This window comes from Hemitrygon akajei, chromosome 2 (genome assembly GCF_048418815.1).
Source record: "Hemitrygon akajei chromosome 2, sHemAka1.3, whole genome shotgun sequence".
NCBI lineage: Eukaryota > Metazoa > Chordata > Chondrichthyes > Myliobatiformes > Dasyatidae > Hemitrygon > Hemitrygon akajei.
In genome coordinates this window covers 50,532,397-50,553,739 of record NC_133125.1, presented here as the reverse complement: position 1 = coordinate 50,553,739, position 21,343 = coordinate 50,532,397, and the positions used below count along the sequence as shown (strand labels likewise).

Here is a 21,343-nt window from a genome sequence, read left to right as displayed (position 1 = left end):
GACAAATCCATTTGAATCCTTTAAGGAAATAACAGGTAGTACAGACAAAGGAGAATCGGTAGACATTGTATACTTTGACTTTCAGAGGGCATTTGATATGGTGCCACACATGAGGCTGCTTAACAAGACAAGAGCCCATGGTATTACAAGAAACATATTAGCATTGGTAGAGCATATGCTGATTGGCAAACAGTGGGAATAAAGGAAGCCTTTTCTGATTGGCTGCTGGTGACTAGCAGTGTTAGGCTGGGATTAGGGTTAGGACCTCTTTTTACGTTGTATGTCAATGTTTTGGATGACGGAATTGACAGCCTTGTGGCCATGTTAGAGGACGATGGGAAAATACGTGGAGAGACAGGTAGTGTGAAAGAAGGGAAGCTGCAGAATGTCTTGGACAGATTAGGAGAATGGACAATAAAGGTGATGAATGGAATACAGTGTTGGGAAGAGTATGGTCATGCACTTTGGTAGAAAGAGTAAAAACAGACTATTTCTGAATGGGGAGAAAATTCAAACATCCAAAGTGCAAGGGGATTTGGGAGTCATCATGCAGGTTGATTTGTAGGTTGAGTTGGTGGTGAGGAAGGCAAATGCAATGTTAGCATTCATTTCGAGATGACTAGGATGTAATGAGGCACTTGTGAGGCCTCACTTGCAGTATTGTGAGCTGTTTTGGCCTGCATAATTAATGAAGGATATGTTGATATTGCAGAGGGTTCAGAGGAGAAATAAGAGATTGGTTCTGGGAATGAAAGGCTTATCCTATGAGGACTGATCGATCACCGGCTCTGGGCTTTTACTTGCTGGAATTTAGAAGAATGAGGGGAATATCATTGAAATCTATCAAATGTTGACAGGCCTAGGTAGAGCAGATGTGGAAAGAATGTTTTCTAAGGTGGAGGAAATCTAGGACCAGAGGACACAGCCTCAGAATAGAGGGAGGTTTGGAGATTCACATTTCAATCGACCTGATTTTTCTTCTGCAGACCACAGATGAAGCACATATGACGGATGAAGGCCAGAAGATTGAAAATAATATTATTCAAGTGTAGTTTTTTTAAATCTAGAGACACATATACTGTTAAAAGAACCATCTAGCATGTTAACCTCAATTTAAAAAAAAATCTAGATTACATATTTGGAATGGATGAATGGAAAAGGGTTTCAATAGGCTGGGCCTGTATCTATGCAAAAGATGAGGCCTAGTCCTTCCAGGAACTAACACATGGTTTTGGATTTTCAGCATCTACAGATGTTCTCTTGTTTGTTACACATTCTGTCACCAAACCTGTCACCATGGTAGTCTGGTTGAACATCATAGGCTTTGAAAACTGTATCTTCTAAAAATAAACAATCTTAAGTCAAATCTTAAATCAGGAAATCACTTCAACTTGACATAATTTATGAAATCTAAAGGTAGCTGGAAGGCAGAGCTCAAGCCAGTCTGTTATACCCAATTTCCTTTGGAGTTGCCTAGATGAGTTGCCCAATTTTTTTTGTTTTCATATCAAGGCTGTGCTGGCTCTGAACTTTATATTCATTTTTGACAGCTGAAGTTAGCATTCCAAAACAGAAACAAATATCCACCTCCAGTTTCATTTTACTAAACCTAGAGTGTGCCTGAAATATGCCCAATGCTATTCAAGCAACATGTAGACATTTAGTCCTTTTTAAGTGCTAATGAGAAGTCTACATACCAATTTAACAATCCCTCTGTGAAATTGGTTAGAACTGAGAGTTGGCAGGAATGCATAAAGCCATCCACATAAAGAAAGTCAAATTTAGTAAATCTTTAACAAACAAGAGAAAATCTGCAGATACTGGAAATCCGAGCAACACACTCAGTAAATCTTTCTTGACCTGTAATCCCAGCACACGATTTCAATGTGTGTGCTCTCAACGAATGTTCCTTTAGCCTGAAAACTTTTTTTTTGTCAAAAACAGCCTTCAAGTAGAATTTCTTCTTCTCCAGCTAATATTTTCCTCGAAAGCACTATAACGACTGAATTTCATACCAATCAAAATATGGAACAAATTATTGTGGTTTTTATTTTTAAATAAATCTAAATGGTAAAACTCTCTCTGTACCTGAGGATTGTCAAATTATTCATATTTTCCAAATTTTAACTGTTACTGTACTACTAAGAGGCACATTATGTTATCAACTAACAAATCTTAAAGTAGTTAGATATGTAGAGCTCTGCTTTAAACGATTTGGTCTCTAAATATAATCAGCAATTTGCATATAATCAAAACCAATGGTATAATCTGAAAGATAAATGTTGCAATTATCAATGTACTGGACAAAGCAACCTACTTTAAGTCATGAATAATTTACCTTTCGCATTCTAAATTTCAAACAAAGTACACATTGCATGCTCTTCAGGCAATCTGATGATACTGGCTGGATTGTGGACTGTGAAGAGAAAAGCTTTTGTGTGAAACAAAGATTACGATTAAATTGCGCTGTTCACTTCAGAGAACTTTCAAGAGGCCCCCATTTACCCCAAGTTAAAAAGGAATCCTTTCAAATCTCTCATTTATAGCTAATTTAAAAGCAATGACCTTTGTATATCATGAGTACAATCTGTAAAACATGCATGGAGTTAGCTGTTTCTTTAGATGAGAGCTTTCCAAACCAAAGTGCATTGAAGCATAATTCCTAAAAAGCCTCCAGCTTCAGTATATAATGACTTAGAATTTCCTAGAACAATGTAATCTTTGATTTATGTTGTAAATTGCATCCCTTTGTGCCTTGACCATCCTGTTTCAATTTTATTTCCAAGTCTACTGGCAAGGTAAGGTTAATATGCCACTGAAAGCCTAATGGAGAATTAGTGATCTTAAAAGCAGTATGACCAATTGCATAGTCCAACTGTGTAAATCATGTTTCACTATTGATACAGCCCACATTATCATTTGTTTCACTATACTTAAAAAGTTCAGAGCATTCTGAGTTATGGATATAATCAGCTGCCTTATGCAGTTTACAGAGATACCCGGTACAAATCTTATTTAATATTTATATGACGCAAACACTAATTTCATTTTACCATAACCCATCAGTGCCTGAAAGTATAACCAGCATATTAGCTCAGACAATATTTAGGCACCCCATTAGATCATCGGGCATAGAAGCAGAATTAGGAAATTCAGCCCATCAAGTCTGTTCTGTCATTTGATCATGGTTGATTTATTTTCCCTCTCAACCCCATTCTCCAAACTACCCCCCCATGACCTTTGGCACCCTTGCTAATCAAGAGTTTATCAACCTTTGCTTTAACTATACCTAATGACTGGACCTCTGCAGCCATCTGTGGTGGTGAATTCCACAGATTCACAACCTTAAAGAAATTCCTCCTCATCTCTCGTTGTAAAGGGACGTCCTTCTATTCTGAAGCTGTGCAATCTGGCTCCGGATGCTTCCACTATTGGAAACATCCTTTCCACGTCCACTCTATCTAGGCCTTTCAATATTTGGTAGGTTTCAATAAAATCCCCCCCCCCCCCGTTCTTCTAAACTCCAGCAAGCACAGGTCAGAACCTTTAAACACTGCTCATATGCTAACCCTCCCATTCCCAGGATTATTCTTATAAATATCATTTGGACCCTCTCCAATGCCAGCAAATCCTCTCTTTGGTATTTGGCCTAAAACTGCTCGCAATACTCTAAATGTGGTTTGAGCAATGTCTTATAAAGACTTGACAATTCTAGTTCTCTAGAAATGAAAACTAACAATGTAACTGCCTTCCTTCCTACTGACTCAACCTGCAAGGGAGTTAAGGGAATCCAGCTCTCGAACAACCCAAGTCCCAGAAATTCTGATTTCTGAATTTGCTCCTCATTTAGAAAACAGTGTATGCCTTTAATTCTTTCTACCAAAGAGTATGACCATACACCTCCCTGCACTGCATTCCAGCTGCTACTTCTTTGTCCATTCTGTCCAGGTGATCTGGACACTTCCTCCTTCTACCTGCCCTTCCACTTAGATCTACGTCATCTGCTGATTTGGCCACAAAGCTATCAATTCTGTTATCCAGATCATTAACATCTAAATGTGAAAAGTAGCAGACCTACCACTAACCTCTGCAGAACAGCACTAGTTAGGGGCAGACAACCAGAAGAGGCTGCTTTATTCCCACTCTTTGCCTCCTGCCAGTCAGCCAATCTTCTGTCCATGCTATTACCTTTCCTCTAATACCATGGGCTCTTAACATGTTTAGCAGCCTCATGTGTGAAACTTTGTAAAAGGCCTTCTGAAAATCCAAGCAAACAACATTCATTAATTCTCCTTTGTCTATCCTGTCTGTTATTTCCTCAAAGAATTCCAACAGATTTGTCAGATGAGATTTCCTCTTAGGAAAACATGCTGAATTCAACCTTCTTGAATTGTGTGCCGCCAAGTACCCCAAATTGTCCTCCTTAATAATGGACTGTAACATCTTGCCTACTACGGAGGTCAGGCTAACTGGCCTATAATTTCCAGTCTTTTAGCTCCCTCACTTCTTAGTGTAGAAGAATGTTTGTCATTTTCCAGTTCTTCAGAACCATTCTGGAATCTATTGATTCTTGAAAGATGACTACCCATGTCCCAAAATCTCTTCAGCCACCTCTTTCTGAATCCTAGGATGGAGTCCATCTGATCCAGGTAACTTATCTGCCTTCAGACCTTTCAACTTCCCGAGCACCTACACTTGCTTCTGCCCCTGACACTAACTTCTGGCACGCTACCAGTGTCATCCACTGGCTCAAAATAGTTATTCTGCTCATCCGTTTTTTTCTGTTACCCATTACTACCCATTCAGCGTAAATTTTCCAGTGGTCCAATGTCCACTTTTGCCTGTCTTTTATTCTATACACATCTGAAAAAACATCTTATATTATTGGTTACTTTATTTTCATTTTTTCTCTCATTGCTTTTTGATTGCTTTTTAATTAAAAAACTTCCCACTAATTTTGCCATACCATTTTCCTTTTTTTTTTAAAGCACTTTCTTTTGCTTTTACACTGTGGCTTTTTCAGCCACAGTTGCCTCAACCTCCCTTTAGAATGCTGCTTTCTTCAGATGAATCAATCCTGAATCTTATTGATGCACCATCAATACCTCTCTGAGAAGTGAGGCGAGATATCGGCTTTTATTGACTGGAAGAAAGAACAAGCAGCAATTGACCACCATGCTACATCCTGGAGACTGAGAGGCAGGGCTCAGGCCCCAATCGCCTTTATACCGGGGTCTGTGGGAGGAGCCACAAGAGCAGTCAGCGGGGGGGGGGGGGGGGGGGGGCATGTCCAGACAGGTATATGTAGTTCACCACACTTACAAATTACTCCCAGAAATTCCAGCTATTGCTGCTTTACTAACTTCCTTATTAGTGTCCCCTTCCAATCAATTTGACTAGCTATTCTCTATAGCAACACACACACACAAAATGCTGGAGGAACTGAGCAGGTCAGGCAGCAGCCATGGAAATGAATGGAAAGTCAACATTTTAGGCAGAGCCCTTCTTCAGGACTGAGAAGGAAGCTGGAAGGTGCCAGAATAAAAAGTTGATTGGTGAAGCCAGGTGGGTGGGAAAGGTCAAGAGCTAGAGAAGAAGGAATCTGATAGGAGAGTGGACCATAGGATAAAGGGAAGGAGGGGGAACCCACAGGGAATAGAGAGGCAATGCCTCAAAAAGGCACTACATATTTAAAGATACATTTCTTATTGTAATTTATAGTTCTTTATTATGTATTGAACTGTACTTCTGCCACAAAACAACAAATTTCATGACATATGCCAGTGATATTAAACTTGATTCTGAACTGCTAAGTGCCCATCTGCAGGAAACTCTGGAAAAATAAATTGAACCTATAATTTTTGCTAGCAGATAATAATAGCTCAAGGTGTCTGATCTGCTGTATACCTGTAAAATAGCAGTCCCATGTCTGAAAGATGAAAGGAGACAAAGAAGTTCATTAATTAATGTTGTCAATGTGGTATTCTGCAGGATGTATTCAAATATGGATGTTTTGAATATACAGTAAATTAATATTTCTCGTTAGTATTCTGTTTCTTTAAACCCAAAATGGAAGAGTGTCCCAAAGACATTCACCTTTCAGTTGAAGAGCCTAATGATAATTATTATAAATTATTAAGACTGGCATTTCACTTAGAAATTTATCTGTTCCCAAACAGAAACTTTAAATTGTTGGCGCATATTGCATTTATGCTTCTTAAAATGGTGCATTCAGATCACAATTAAAAATCTCAAATTACTGTTAAATAACAAAGCAGCATTATTTTCTCAAACATTTTTGTAGGAAATGGTGTAGCCTACTAAAACAGAATTATGCAGAGTTGTCAACATCTATCCTTGCACCACTGAAAACATATCTCCAGCTCTGAAAATAAAATGCACATACTTAATACTATTACGAGTGGTGTTATCCACAGAATGGAAGAGAGGGAAGGGACATTTCAGTTTAGGAGATCCATAGCAGATACTTTATAACTAGGATAGGATGCCTGAAGCCATCTAGAGCTACAGCCAGGCATGCCCGGCAGAAAGTGATGGTACATCTAGTCTCCAGGGGTGGAACCTATTAGATCATGAGCACTGCAGAAAGGAGTATCATTACCTCACAGCTTTTGTGAAGGTGCGAACGCCAGACCCCAAGTTCACCAGAGGGATGCACTAATTTCAGCTTGCAGTACCGTGACAACCCAGTCACCACATTTAACTCCACTACAAGGACAGAAGTCCTCAATGTAATACATTAACTTTCTCTCTCTCCACAGAGGCAGTTTTACAAATTCCTACTTGGTTTAACAATTGATAACGATAGGCTCACTTTGGAAAAATATCACAGAATTTCAATCAGCAATTTATTATCCATGCAATATGTGAGCCACACAAGGAAACTGCCTAGTCAAAATTTCAGTGATGCAAAAATTCATGGGATAAAAGCATTGTTGAAGTTCATACTGGAAGATGTTAATTTCCATCCATAAAGCCCTGCAATAAGCAGCACTACATTATGGAATTTCCAAGCCATGCTGTGGAGATACCACTTGTATATTAATCAGAAGCCAAGCATTAGACACATTTTATTTACTCTTGTGACAACATATCGTTTTCAAGCTTATCAGTTAAATTTGGTGTAACACTGCAGCTGTATGTGCACAAAAACTCTTTCATCCAGTGAAATACTGAAAAACGGAATTTCCTGGGACTCAGGCCGTGTGCATTGGACAAGAGCTTTCTTTCCCTTTTTAAAAAAGCACAAAACTGACAAAAACTCAAGTGATTTGCTTGTCTCTAAAAGTTCAAAATACATGCAAACTTGAAATTTAACTTCGGTTCTGTGCTTCTCTATAGTTTAAAATCAGAAGCAATAAAACAGCTGGAGACACATCTGGAGCACAGTGTGGTAAGGATGAGCAAATGGATTAGGGAACATTTGCCCCTCTGAAGGTTATACGCTTTGATGTGGTTTCTTTGAGTAATACACACTGCTGTTATCATTTTGCTTGCTGCAGTCTTCATCTGCTCTGAACAACTACAATAAAGTTGCCATCTGCTGTCTTCACAATCCAGGAGCAGCACCAGGAATAATGCCAAATTATATCTTCAGTAAAATGACAGCTTTCTCTAGGTGTCATTGCCAAACTAGCTCATTACTGCTTTACGAAAACATCCTATTTTCTTCTTTTTCCCCCTGACAAAAGCAACTCCTGTGAAAAACTGAAGTTTAGGAACTAGTTTTGAAACAAAAACCAAGGAAACATGAAAGAAATTAGATCAAAGCACTTGTATGTTTCCTTTTAAAAATCAAATCAAAGGCAACCTACTTTTTAATTCCTAGTTTAGGGCTAGTCTTGCAATCATGTGCCTTCAGCTGTGGAATCTGGTGTTTAGACCACACCTTCACCATTTACATCATCAGGGAGTATTTAATTTTTTTTGTGGAAAAATATCCTTAGTAGCAATCACAACATAATGTATACAACGAGCTGTAAATTAACAGCACAAGGAGTTTATGTATCAGATTGATCCAGCTGGCTAAACTCAAATCAGAAAGTTCTGAGCTCAAGTCAACTGGGGCTTGAACATATATCCAAGGCCAATACTTTGTTCATCATTTAAAGAAAACAAAATTGTTATGAGGTACACACACAAAAAGCTGGAGGAACTTAGCAGGCCAGGCAGCATCTATGGAAAAAAGTACAGTCAACATTTCAGGCCAAAACCCCTTGGCAGGATTGTTAGAGGTGATGTTTTTGGGAGAGTCTTTAATCTAAGCCTCTGAATAAGCCACTAAAAATAGATCAGCTCATCTGGTCATCTGTTTGATACCAGAAAAACCTTCCTGCATACAAACAAGTTGCTGTTTTTTGCTCTTGTAGTAACTGACTATAGTAAGATCTGACTGCAGAACATTTTGGGGCCATCCGGAGATCTGAAAAGATACCAAATAAATAGAAGTAGTTTCTTTAACTAGAGAAGGTGTAAAAAAACTCAAACAAGCCTTCCAAGCTCACAAGATAATGGGCTGAACCATGCTGATTGATTGCCGGCCCAAAGTGAACAGCAAAGACCAGTCAAAACATTTTGAAATTCTCTGCACATACAGGCAAAAGTCAGTCTGATGTGCTGGTTATTAATGAGATGTTGATAGAGCTAACTTCCAACTATGCCACTGGGCTCAATCTGGAGTCCAGCATCAGAAAGTTGAGAGCGGAGCCAAGCAGATGCAGCTCTGACCTTTTGCTCTACACCGTGAAGGACAAGCACAAGAATGGTGGTTCCAGCTAAACCTTTGACTAGAGGTAAATAGTAGTCTTATGTTATTTTAAATACTTTTTAATTACTTCGTTTAGCATTTTGTTTTCTTATTTACATCAGTAGAATAGTCTCTATAGTCTCAGGGATATTTAAAAATGCTTACAATGCTTTGACAGACAGAGGTGGGAGAATTATGATACCCAAACCATGCTTGCTGTTTGGACCCCATTCTCTGTGCTGCTCTTCATTCAGAAGAGGCTGGGACACCTGGTGCCTGATGCAAAACCTACTGTAAGTCTTGCAGCAAATGTTGTGAAATATACAGACCCCAGAAGTCACTAGGTCAAGTGATCCAATCCTCCTCACATAGGTTGACAAGGACAAAATGTGTAGGTAATATGCGAGTATGGAAGGCATTTATGGAAGGGCCATGAGCAAGTTTTCCACCCATCCCAAAAGAAAGATGCAGAAGTAGAGGATGCTGTCCCTCCATCTGGATACTTATTCTGTTTTAAATCAGGTATGTTCCATTCCCTTTAGGGCTGTCATAGGAAGGAAAGCTTTAGAGCAGTCCACAGATTTCTCCTCTACTCCAGGGGCTTATTTCCTAGTGCTGTAGGTGCGAATTACGGAAGACTATCACGAGAGTGAAAAGGCAAATCTGCATCAAGCTCCAGACACAGTCTGACACACAATAACAGTGAAAGGGTTTGCACGCTAGTATTTCCTACAAAGCAGAGCCAAACAGCATAATTGGCAGTGATATTTCACTCCCTGATGAGCTCAATGTTTTTTTATGCATGCTTTGAAAGGGAGAACACACTTCACCTGTGCAAGTCCCCACAGCACCGAGTGATGCTTTGATCTCTGTATCACAGGCCAATGTCAATACATCTATCAAGAGGGTGAACCTACGCAAGGCATCAGGCCCAAGGGTGTATCTGGCCAAATACTGAAAACCTGTGTTGACCAACTGCTGGAAATTTTAAGGACATCTGCAGCCTGTCATTGTTGAGGTCTGAAGTTACCACTGCTTCAAAAAGAGCAACAAATATACTGTGCCCAAGAAAAGTAGCATGAGCTGCCTCAGTAAGCATTGCCTCATGCCACCATAATGCATCAGGAGGTTGGCTATGGCTGTAAATTACTCCTAAGAAAAAAAATTGCCCTTGCTGCAAATTGTCTAGAGTCACAACACATATACAGGTAGTCCCCGAGTTACGAACGTCCGACTTACAGACAACTCGTACTTACGAACCGAGGAAGGAGAACGTTGTCTGCCATTTTAAGTCAGATCGCAACGCCGTCCGCCATTTTAAGTCGTTGCCGTTGACACTGTGTTGAGTGTTTAACTTTGTATTTGGCTTAAATTTTTCTTAGTAAGATTCACCCTGACCATGCTCCCCCCGCCCCCATTCCGGTTGGCTGGTGGCGCTGTGAGATCAGCGCCGGGCTCGAGAACGGCGGTTTCCGAGTTCAATCCAGTGACAGACCGCTCCCGTGCCGGGTTGATGTCGAGCTCGCGACTCGACCTCGTTTAAAATAAAAACACTGCCACCTCCAGTTTAAATTCCCACGCGGAATATTGTGGAGGATCAAATACCCAAACCCAGCACAGCCCCCACTTGTCCCATTTAGCCTGTCTCAGTGCGGTGGTCCTTAGGACCCAGCGGACCTCGGGACCCGCCGCCCTCAGTGTTTCTGTTCCATTGACGGGAAGCGATCGCGATTGAAAATAAAGTGGAAATAATAAAGCGTTTGGAAAGAGATGAAACGTCATCGGTCATTGGAAAAGCATTAGGCTACAGTCGGTCAACGATCGGAACAATTTTAAAGGATAAAGAGAGAATAATGGAGCATGTGAAGGTCCTGCCCCGATGAAAGCTACCATTATTACTAATCAACTCAGTGGTTTAATTATTGAAATACATATGTTTCCTAAGTGTTTTATAATGCATAGAAAGGTAAAATATATACTACATACTAAGTCAAAAGTTTGACTTCCTGACGCTAAATAATACCGGATGTACTTGTTCCGACTTATGTACAAATCCGACTTAAAGACAGACTCAGGAACGGAACTCGTACGTAACCCAGGGACTGCCTGTATAGCAGGTGCAATCTCACTGGCTCTCTGCTCTGCTTTGGAGCACCTATACAACTGGAAAATATATATATCAAGCTGCTGTTTAATCGATTACAGCTTGGTACTTAACACCATCATCCCCTCAGTTCTAATCACCAGGCTTTAAAACCCAGGCCTCTGTACCACCTCCTGTAAATGGATACTCAACTTCCTTATCAGGATACCACAGCCAATGCAGATTGGTAATAATATCTGCTCCTTGCACACAATCAACACAGGCACACATTCAGGATGCGTGCTTAGACCATTGTTATAACTCTCCCTACACTCACGACTGCTCAAATGTCATCTATAAATTTGCCCATGACTATTATTTTTTGGTAAAATAGCAGATGGTGCTGAGCTGGTGTACAGGAAAAAGACAGATCGCTGATTGAGTGGTGTTTCAGTAACAAACTCACACTCAATGTGAGCAAGTTGAAGGAATTGATTAGGTTGTGCAAGGCTCCCATGACAATATATTTTACTGTAATCCTTTAGAAGTGACTATTTTCCAAATTATATGCTCCTGATAGAGAGCCATGTCCTCTGCAGCGATTACATATGACATGTAACTATCAAATATTCACATTAATTCAGCTGTCAAATTTCTGAAATAAAAAAATCACTAAAATTAATAACAATTTACAAGTCCCTGTCTGTATCGCAACTTATTTTGAAAATGACAACTCTAAGTTATTTGGCCAGAGAAAAGACAGAAATGTCAGAGAGACAGCACAAGGCAGAGATGGTGCACAGCATGCACCACACTGCGTCAGAGCTCAGCAACCGTCAGAAAAAGGAAAAAAAAATGGCAAGTTTGGTGGGAGACATACTGAAGTTCCATAGACTCTGTCCAGCCCACCAGCAACCCAGTGAATATTCTCCGAGGAAATGGATAGATCTTAATGTTGGAACTAGACTGCCCTAACCCAAGTACGAGAGAATGTGAAGCAACCTTCTTCACTAGCAACAGTGCTCAATATTACTCCAGTTACTCACTTGTTTTTTTGTTACTGAAGTTATGTTTTTAATATAGTTTAGATAGATCATCCTCCAACTTCACAGGAATTTGTCTACTGATCTTTATACCAGACAAAGTCAATATTTCCTTTCTGCATCTCTGTATGTCATATCTGACAGACCGCTTGAAGTTCACCCTATAGTTTAGGGAGAATCTTGGGAATTTAATTAGAACTATGCTGGACCTAGACACTTCTGTAAACAAAAAAATCAACTCAAAAATATCATTCTGACAGAAACCAAGCTGAAAAGATATTTGGCATTTTGGTTTAAATGCCAAATGCCTTGGTTATTCAAACGCTGACATTGGTTTCTTCTGAAAAGAGCTCGTCATAAAATAGCTTCATTTTAATACCAACTATAATGCTTCCTTTAAATTTTCAATCAAAGAAATAATGCTAGAAGAGCTTGCTGTTTTCATACATTCAGTATATACAGTGGTATCATACTTCTAAGCTGAACAGTAGTTAATCATTACAAAGCACTGTAACAAGTAGCATAATATGCTCTTGGTAACTTCCATGGCAAACGCCTTTAATTTTTTTCCCCTCATCTTTGCTTTATCAGAAACTCAGTACACCCTTCAACTCCTTCTCCTATGTTTACTGAATCTATCTGAAGAAATCAAAGAAGACTCGTTCTTACCTCTCTCACACTGGGGACCAGTAAATCCATACACACAGGCACAACGATTAGGTCCAATACAACGACCACCATTCTGGCAACCATTTTCACAGACAGCTGTAACATGGAGAAATTGTAAAGTTTTACAACTGTCAACACATTCAGATTCCCAAGTGTTGGTAAAGAATAGTGAAATGTGCTCAAATGAAATACTAAGTATCACAAGGGAATATTTGCGGAAACACTCAATGGCTTTGACAGATGTCCACCTGCACTGTAAGCTCTTCATGAAACTGTCATACAAAAGTTAATTAACTCAGAATGCATTTTTTTGAATAACCACACTGTGCAATGTGTAATGATCAAGAGTTAATGAATTTCCACTCGAATAGATCTACAACACAGTTTTCATGCCTAACAAAGGATTGCAATGTAACATTGGGAAAAAATCAGGGTAGGTGAGTTGGAATTCAATTTAAATCTGCAAAAAGCAATACAAAAATCTCAGCTCTAGCGACAATATTTAAAAATTTCTATGAAAGTAACAAAGTAAATTATATCAACGGCTTCCACCAGCCTTCTTCACATCTCTTGAAAAATTTCTTAATTATCTGACTCCAATGTCCAAGTTCCTCAGAAACACATTTTCAAGCAGTACAAACAGAATTTCATTGGAAATACAGATAAGTATATAACAGCTCTCCTGTCTGAAGGAAGATTTACAGGTATGAAGGAGAAGTACGGAAGTACATGAGAGAAATAGTGGAAGTTGGTCTATATTGCTAGAGTCATAGAGGCAAGAAACGACACAAGAAACAGGCCCTTTGGCCCATCTAGTCCATGCAAAACTATTCTGCCTCATCCCATCAACCTGTACCTAGACAATACCCCTCCCGTCCATGTTCTTAATCCAGATTTCTCTTAAATGTTGAAATTAAACCTACATTCACTATTTCTGCTGGCAGTTCATTCCACACTTTCACCACCCTGAGGGTGGCAGCTTCCCATAATTTCCCCTTAAACAATTCACCTTTCACCCTTATTCCATGAAATCTAGCTCTAGTCTCACACAACTTCAGAGGAAAAAGCCTGCTTGTATATACCCTATCTATACACTTCATGACTTTGTATACCTCTTCCTCATTCTCTTACACTCCATGGAATAAAATTCTACCCTTTTTAACCTGACCTACAACTTAAATCCTCATGACCCAGCAACATCCTTTAAATTTTCCTCAATGCTATTTCAATATTATTCACATCTTTCCTGTAGGTTGGTGACCAGAACTGCACCTAATACTCCAAATTAGGCTTCACTAACAACTTATACAACTTCCACATGCATCTCAATGCTTTGATTAATGAAGGCCAGTGTGCCATAAGCTCTCTTTACGACCCCATCTACCTGTGGCACAACTTTCAAGGAAGTACGGATCTGTATTCCAAGATCTGTCTGTTCTACCACATTCCTTTGTGCCTTACCATTCACCGTGCAAGTTCAGCCTTGGTTTATCCTCCCAAAGTGCAACACCTAACCCTTGTCTACATTAAATTCCATCTGCCATCTTTTAGCCCATTTTTCCAGCTGGTCCAGATCCCACTGCAAGGTTTGATAGCCTTCCTTCCTGTTCACTACACCCCCAATCTTGGTGTCATCTGGAAATATGCTACAGAGGTGGTAATGTGGAACAAAGAAATGGCAGACAATTTAAGCATTTTGCGCCAGTCATCACTGTTGAAGACACTAGCTGCATGCCAGAGATTTGACTTTGTCAGAGGGCAGAAGTGAGTGGTGTCACTATTATTAAGGAGAAGATGCTTAGGAAGTAGAGAGGTCTGAACACAGATAAGTCATCTAGACCAGATGGACTATACCCCAGGATTGTAGAAGAGGTAACTGAAGAGATTGTGGAGGAATTACTAGAGATCTTTCAAGAATCACTAGATTCTGGATGGTTCCTGAGGACTAGACAATTGCCAATATCATTCCACTCTTTTAGGAGGGAGGGAGGCAAAATACATTAAATTACAGGCCTTCCAGCCTGAATTTCGGTAATTGGCAAGATTTAAGAGTCCATCATTAAGGGTGAAGTTTTGGGTACTTGGAGGTACACAACAAAATGGGCCAAAGTCAGCATGGTTTCCTTAAGGGGAAATCATGCCTGACCAATCTGTTGGAATTCTTTGAAGACACAACAAGTAATATAGACATGTTATGCCTGTGCCCCAACTCTGAGGGGCCGAAGGGTACAAAGTAGCCCCCTCCTTTTTGAGAATCGCAAGATCGCTATTAATTCAGGTCAGGAGACCCAGGAAATGAGAGAGAGACGCAGAATCCACAGGGGGTTTGGAATGTCCTGGCCCCTCAACGATACAAAGCCACGGGAAACGGCCATTGTCTCTTGGAGACGGAATTGTGTATTGAGCACTATGCTATTCATCGACGTCCTCAAGGAATGAGCAACGTGGGCTGGTTGGGGGGATGGGGATCCTCCCAACCTGATTGACATCTGAGACCCCGTGAGTAAGGATAAAAGAGGGTCTGGGGAACAACCCCTCCAGACACACCAGGAGAAACGCTAGAAATCCCGTGACAGCGTAATAGCGACAGCCGGTGGAAAGCCCACATGCGTCCTTTTCCATTTGCCTCGGAATTGGTGGGACTGACCACGGAAGACGGCTTAGCTAAAAGGAAAAGGACACCAACGACATTTCGAAGGATCGACATCATAGAAAGGAAAACGGGCAAGTTCTAAACCCCGTCTCTCTCTCCAACCAAAAGCTGCAGCCTGAATGAACTTGAGTGACTTTTATATTTCCATTGGACAATACATTATCCCCTAGACAACGATAGAGCTATTTCTTATTGATTATTATTATACCCGCGCTTTTAGATTTAGTATTGACGACATATATTATCTGTATGTTTGCATTGATATTATTTTTGTGTATTTTTAATCAATAAATACTGTTAAAAATAGTACCATCAGACTTCAACGGACCTCTCTATCTATGCTGGTAAGTGACCCAGTTACGGGGTACGTAACAACTTGGGGTTCTCGTCTCGAGATTTGACACCAAATTGGGAGGCCAGTGAATCGGGCTTGTAAGTTCAAACTTGGATCTGGTACACGGGTAGCCAGACGGGAAACCAGCAAAGATAGACGTGGATGAATTTATAGAAAACCCGACTCTGGGGGCGTTAGAGGCGGCCACCAAATCGGACTTGATAAATTTGGCGAAGGGGTTAAACCTCGCAGAGGCGAGGTTGTCAATGAAAAAGCAGGAGGTGCGAAGGGCCATAACTCAGTATTATATTGAGAAGAATGTGTTTGCAGCTGAGGTATTGGAAAATATCCCTGAAAAGGTACCAGCTAGTGGGACGGCTCAGTTAGAGTTGGAGAAATTAAGGTTGGAACATGAAATTAAATTAAAGCAGCTGGAAGCAGCTGAGAAGGAGAAAGAAAGGGCCGACAAACAAAGGGAGCATGAGCTCCAGTTAAAGGGGTTAGAGGTGAAACGGGAGCATGAGCTCCAGCTAAAGGGGTTAGAGCGGGACCGGGCTGAGAAAGAAAGGGAGCATGCACTCCAGCTAAAAGAGTTAGAGGTGAAAAAGGAGCAGGACAGAGCTGAGAAGCAAAGAGAGCATGAAATTCAGTTAAAACAGCTGGAGGCAGCTGAAAAGGAAAAGGAAAGAGCCGAGAAAGAAAAGGAAAGAGCCGAGAAGGAAAGGGAGGCAGAGAAACAGAGGCAACATGACTTGGATATGGAAAAGTTAAGGCAAGAGCAAAGAGCTCAAGGGTCAGACCGAGAGGAGTGGTTTAATGTTAGTCGGGAGTTGAGGTTAGTACCTCCGTTCGAGGAGACGGATGTTGATAGTTATTTCTTGCTTTTTGAAAAGGTGGCAATGAATCAGAAGTGGCCCAAAGAGCAGTGGGTGGCGTTGTTACAAAGTGTGTTAAAAGGGAAGGCACAACGAGCATATGCGGCGTTGTCCATGGAGGAGGAAGAGGCGGAGAATTACGCCAAAGTAAAGGAGGCCATTCTCCGGACCTACGAATTAGTACCCGAGGCATATAGACAAAAGTTCAGAAATTTAAAGAAAGGGTGGAATCAGACGTATACCGAGTTTGCCTATGAGAAGGGTGTGCTCTTGGATCGCTGGTGTACAGCAGAAACAGTGGAAGAGGATTTTTGGCATCTCGGGGAGTTAATTATGATTGAGGAATTTAAAGGTTGTGTTTCGGAGGATACCCGGATGTATTTGAATGAGAAGCCGAATAAGTCCATCTCCGAATTTGCTAGGTTCGCAGATGAACATGCCCTAACCCACAAAACAAAGTTTTCCTTGAATAAAAGTTACCAGAGAGACTGTGGGAACGATAGAGAAAGCCCGCCGGCAGAGGTAGAGGTCCCGCTGGGAGCTAGTGGTAAGATTGGGGAGGAGAGGCAAGACGGCCAGAGATTTCCGGGCTTGACCTGTTTTAATTGTGGAAAGGGGGGACATATTGCATCTAGGTGCTTTGCTCTGAGGAAGGAGACAGGAAAAGGGAAAGCAGCAGTCCCTATAGGATGTGCCGTGGTAATCAGTAAATCGACAAGAGAGCCCCGGGTAGACAGGGTACGAGAAGGGTCTGAGACTTGTATGTCAAACGGAACCGTGTCTGTGCGAGAGGGAGACCCACCAGTTCCCGTGCGAATCTGGAGAGACACGGGAGCTGAACTGTCATTGATTAGCAGTAAGGTACTGGATTTTGGTTGCAAGACGGGAATGGTAGCTGTGAAAGGAATAGGAAAAGGGACGGAAACGGTGCCCTTGCATAGGATCATTATGAATTGTGAGCTAGTCTCTGGACCAGTTGAAATGGGGGTGCGATCAGAATTCCCGAGAACTGACGCGGACGTCCTTCTGGGTAATGATTTAGCCGGTGGTAAGGTTTGGTCAGCAATGAAGCTGACGAGACAGCCGCTGGAGGTCCCGCCCCTAGATTCCAAGATCTATCCCACATGCGCGATCATTCGCAGCATGTCGAGAAAGGCAGCTGAGAACAAGAGCAGTTTAAATCCGGCCAGTATCGATTTGGCCGAGACGTTTTTACCGACCCTGTACCAGAGGGTTTAGAGGGTGGTAAAACTAAGAGTAGTAAAGTGAAAGAGAGTAAGGGAGAGGAGGTAGACCTGTCCTTAGCGAGGAGAAAAGTTCTAGAGGCACGAAATAAATAAACAGATAAAGCTGTTAAAAGGTCCAGGGTTGGACATGGATGATCTGTCTGGTTTGGCAGACCTGTTTGAAGAAGTTGAAAATCCTAAAGGTGTTCCCGATAATGAAATGAGGGCAGTCCTAGATGAAAAGGGTGCCCTTACCTTGAAGAAGTCTGCTGGGTTGGCAGATGAGGTTGTTTCAGCCCGCGGGGTTGAGTTTACTCCGGAAGGGAGTTGCCCAGAGAGTAGCTGGGAGGATCAGGGGAATTTAGAATTTGAACCGGGTACGGGTTTTGAAAGCCTGGAAGAGGCAAATGTCCCATTTGAGTGTGTCCAAGATGTGGATGCTAGTGGTACTGAACCTAGTAATGGAGCTCAGAAAAAGTCTGAGGTATTTGATTCAGTTGAAAAGGAATGCAGTCCTTGTGGGTCAGATGGACTTGGTTCAGTGAAGAAAGGGTTAACCTTGGTAATAGTGGGAAGTGAGAGTTCCCAGGTGTTTGTGCTCGAAGGTGTGTTAAAAGTTAGTGAGGAGATCAAAGGTGGCGAGGTGAATATTATTATTGAAGGAAAAGGGAAATGTGTAGCTCCCAAATTGAATGAAGAAAATTTAAAGGCTGCTATCAGAAGCAGCAACCAGGCTACAGAGACAATGGCTTGGTACCACAAAGCCTGTGAATCAATTACAGGTTGAGTTGGAAGGTAAAGGGGCCCCACACACTATTGTTATTCCAGAGTGTGGTGTGACAAGGCAGAATTTGAAATGCTGTTTGAACAAAGAGTTTAAACTGAAAACTAATAGCCTGAAGGGTCCTGAAGAGAAAACTAGCAACTTGCATAAAATTAAAGAATTGTGTGGAGATTCGGAAGATGGTCTAAGTTTGGAACACATTGTTGATAAAATAACTCCTATGAAAGGAGCGGACGAAAGCCTATTTCGCCAGGGTAAAAGAGGCGAGGGTTAATGGGACGCCATTTTTAAAGAGCAGAAGCCAGTTTTAAGGGATTTCGACAAAGCATGTGAATAATAAAGACAACCCCCCCATAGAAGCTTGACTGTTAAGTTTGAAAGTAACATAAAGACTAGTATTTTGCATGAACTTTTGTAGTATACACATATGCTAAGATCACAACTCTTTAGTTTTTGCTTGCTGAAGGAAAGAAAATAAAGAAATAAAAAAATAGGTGGTTATTAAATTGAAGTCTGATGCTACAAGACTTTAGTAAGGTACAAGATGTTAAGATATTAAAGGAAGTGATAACATAATCGTTAACTGTTTAGATGCTGAATTGAATGTATAACTGTATTACTCTGTAGTGAAAAAAAACCTTTTGTATTGTGTTAGATTCTAAAATCCTGTAAGACTCTGTATTACTTTGTTTTTTACCGATGGTAAAAAAAACGCATTGAAGAAAGGGGGTGTTACGCCTGTGCCCCAACTCTGAGGGGCCGAAGGGTACAAGTAGCCCCCTCCTTTTTGAGAATCGCAAGATCACTATTAATCCAGGTCAGGAGACCCAGGAAATGAGAGAGAGACACAGAATCCACAGGGGGTTTGGAATGTCCTGGCCCTCAGCGATACAAAGCCATGGGAAACGGCCGTTGTCTCTTGGAGACAGAATTGTGTATTGAGCACTATGCTATTCATCGACACCCTCAAGGAATGAGCAACGTGGGCTGGTTGGGGGGATGGCATCATCCCAACCTGATTAACATCTGAGACCCCGTGAGTAAGGATAAAAGAAGGTCTGGGGAACAACCCCTCCAGACACACCAGGAGAAACGCTAGAAATCCCGTGACAGCGTAATAGCGACAGCCGGTGTAAAGCCCACATGCGTCCTTTTCCATTTGCCTTGGAATTGGTGGGACTGACCACGGAAGACGGCTTAGCTAAAAGGAAAAGGACACCGACGACATTTCGAAGGATCGACGTCATAGAAAGGAAAACGGGCAAGTTCTAAACCCCGTCTCTCTCTCCAACCAAAAGCTGCAGCCTGAATGAACTTGAGTGACTTTTATATTTCCATTGGACAATACATTATCTCCTAGACAATGATAGAGCTATTTCTTATTGATTATTATTATACCCGCGCTTTTAGATTTAGTATTGACGATGTATATTATCTGTATGTTTGCATTGATATTATTTTTGTGTATTTTTATCAATAAATACTGTTAAAAATAGTACCATCAGACTTCAACAGACCTCTCTATCTTTGCTGGTAAGTGACCCAGTTACGGGGTACGTAACAGACAAAAGAGAGTCAATAGAAGTTATATTGTTTACTTGGATCTTCAGATGTCCTTTGACAAGTTTCCACACATGAGGTTGCTAAACAAGTTAAGGGCCCATGGTATTACAGGAAAGATACAAGAATGGACGGAAGATTGGTTGACTGGCAGAAGGAAAAAAAGTGGGAACAAAGTGGACCTTTTCTGGTTGGCTGCCAGTGACTAGAGGCATTCTGCAGGGGTTAGTGTTGGGTTCATTTCTTTTTACATTACATGTTGATAAACTTGTGCAAGAAGACTGAATATATGGTTGTCACAAAGAAACACAAATGTGAACTGAAAGTGGATAATGAAACAATTAAACTGACGTGGAAGCTCAGTTACTTAGGGAGCTCAATAAAATCTGACAGCATGGATAATGTTGAAATTAGAAGGATTTGGATTGCTAAATGCACGTTTGAGCAAGATACTAAAAAATAACCATTCCTATGGGTACAAAGGTCAGTGCTGCGGTGCTACGTTCATTCCATGTTAACACATGGAAGCAAATGGTGAACAATATCAAAGCAAATGAGGGAAAACTCAAAGCTGCAGAAATATGATTTTTGAGAAGAATGATGAAAATGTCATGGAAGGACAGAGCAGCAAATGGAAAAAGTGTTGAAAAAGGTATTATCAGTCAGGAAATGGTATCTGGAATTTCTGGAGCATGTACTGAGGAAAGAGAAGCTCGAACATCTTGCATGGGGAGAAAATGACACAATTCACAGAAACAAATAAACAAAGCATAGCTTGAAACAGAACTCCCCACGGCAAGATTTATAGCATAAAAATGTCAACCCAAGAATTTGAGATTGACAAATCATCTATTCTGATTTACTCATCTGTGATCTTCCGTCAATTTAAATTCATGGATATGAAACTACATAAGGAAAAGGGCTCACTGATGTCTGCAATAAAATTCCCCATAAACAAAGCTCCTAGCCATTTGAAAATTTATCTGGTGACGTCATGAAGGGAAAGGAAAACTAGTCCTAATATCTGCTCTTCTTGCCCAATTCCTGAACGCTAAAAATCTCAAAAGGTTCTCAGATCAAATTTGTCTTGATTCCCCCCCCCCCATATTTCTCCATGTATAAAAGTACCTTAATTTTACTTTTGTGCAAAACAATTCCTACACAAGGCCGTTACTTTCAGAGAGTAACTACTTTAAATTTAGTTATTGTAATATTCATGGAGAGCCACATACAGAATTCTTAGTCTTGTGATAGACTGGTGCTATTTCCCATCTTTTATCAATGCTTTACAGTGATAATTAAATTTCAAAAACAAGGCTTCCTATAGGACAGTAATCCAGCATCATCCC

General features: G+C 40.8%; 1 protein-coding gene across 2 annotated transcripts in view; it reads right to left on the bottom strand.

Annotated features, from left to right (window-relative positions):
* LOC140741729 (fibrillin-2-like) overlaps positions 1–21,343 on the bottom strand; it is a 295,460-nt gene that overhangs the window by 263,109 nt on the left and 11,008 nt on the right. For both annotated transcript variants that reach the window (XM_073072052.1, XM_073072059.1), the window contains one exon: positions 12,563–12,658. In XM_073072052.1, coding sequence (XP_072928153.1) covers positions 12,563–12,658 — 96 coding nt within the window. The remainder of the gene's footprint in view (positions 1–12,562; positions 12,659–21,343) is intronic.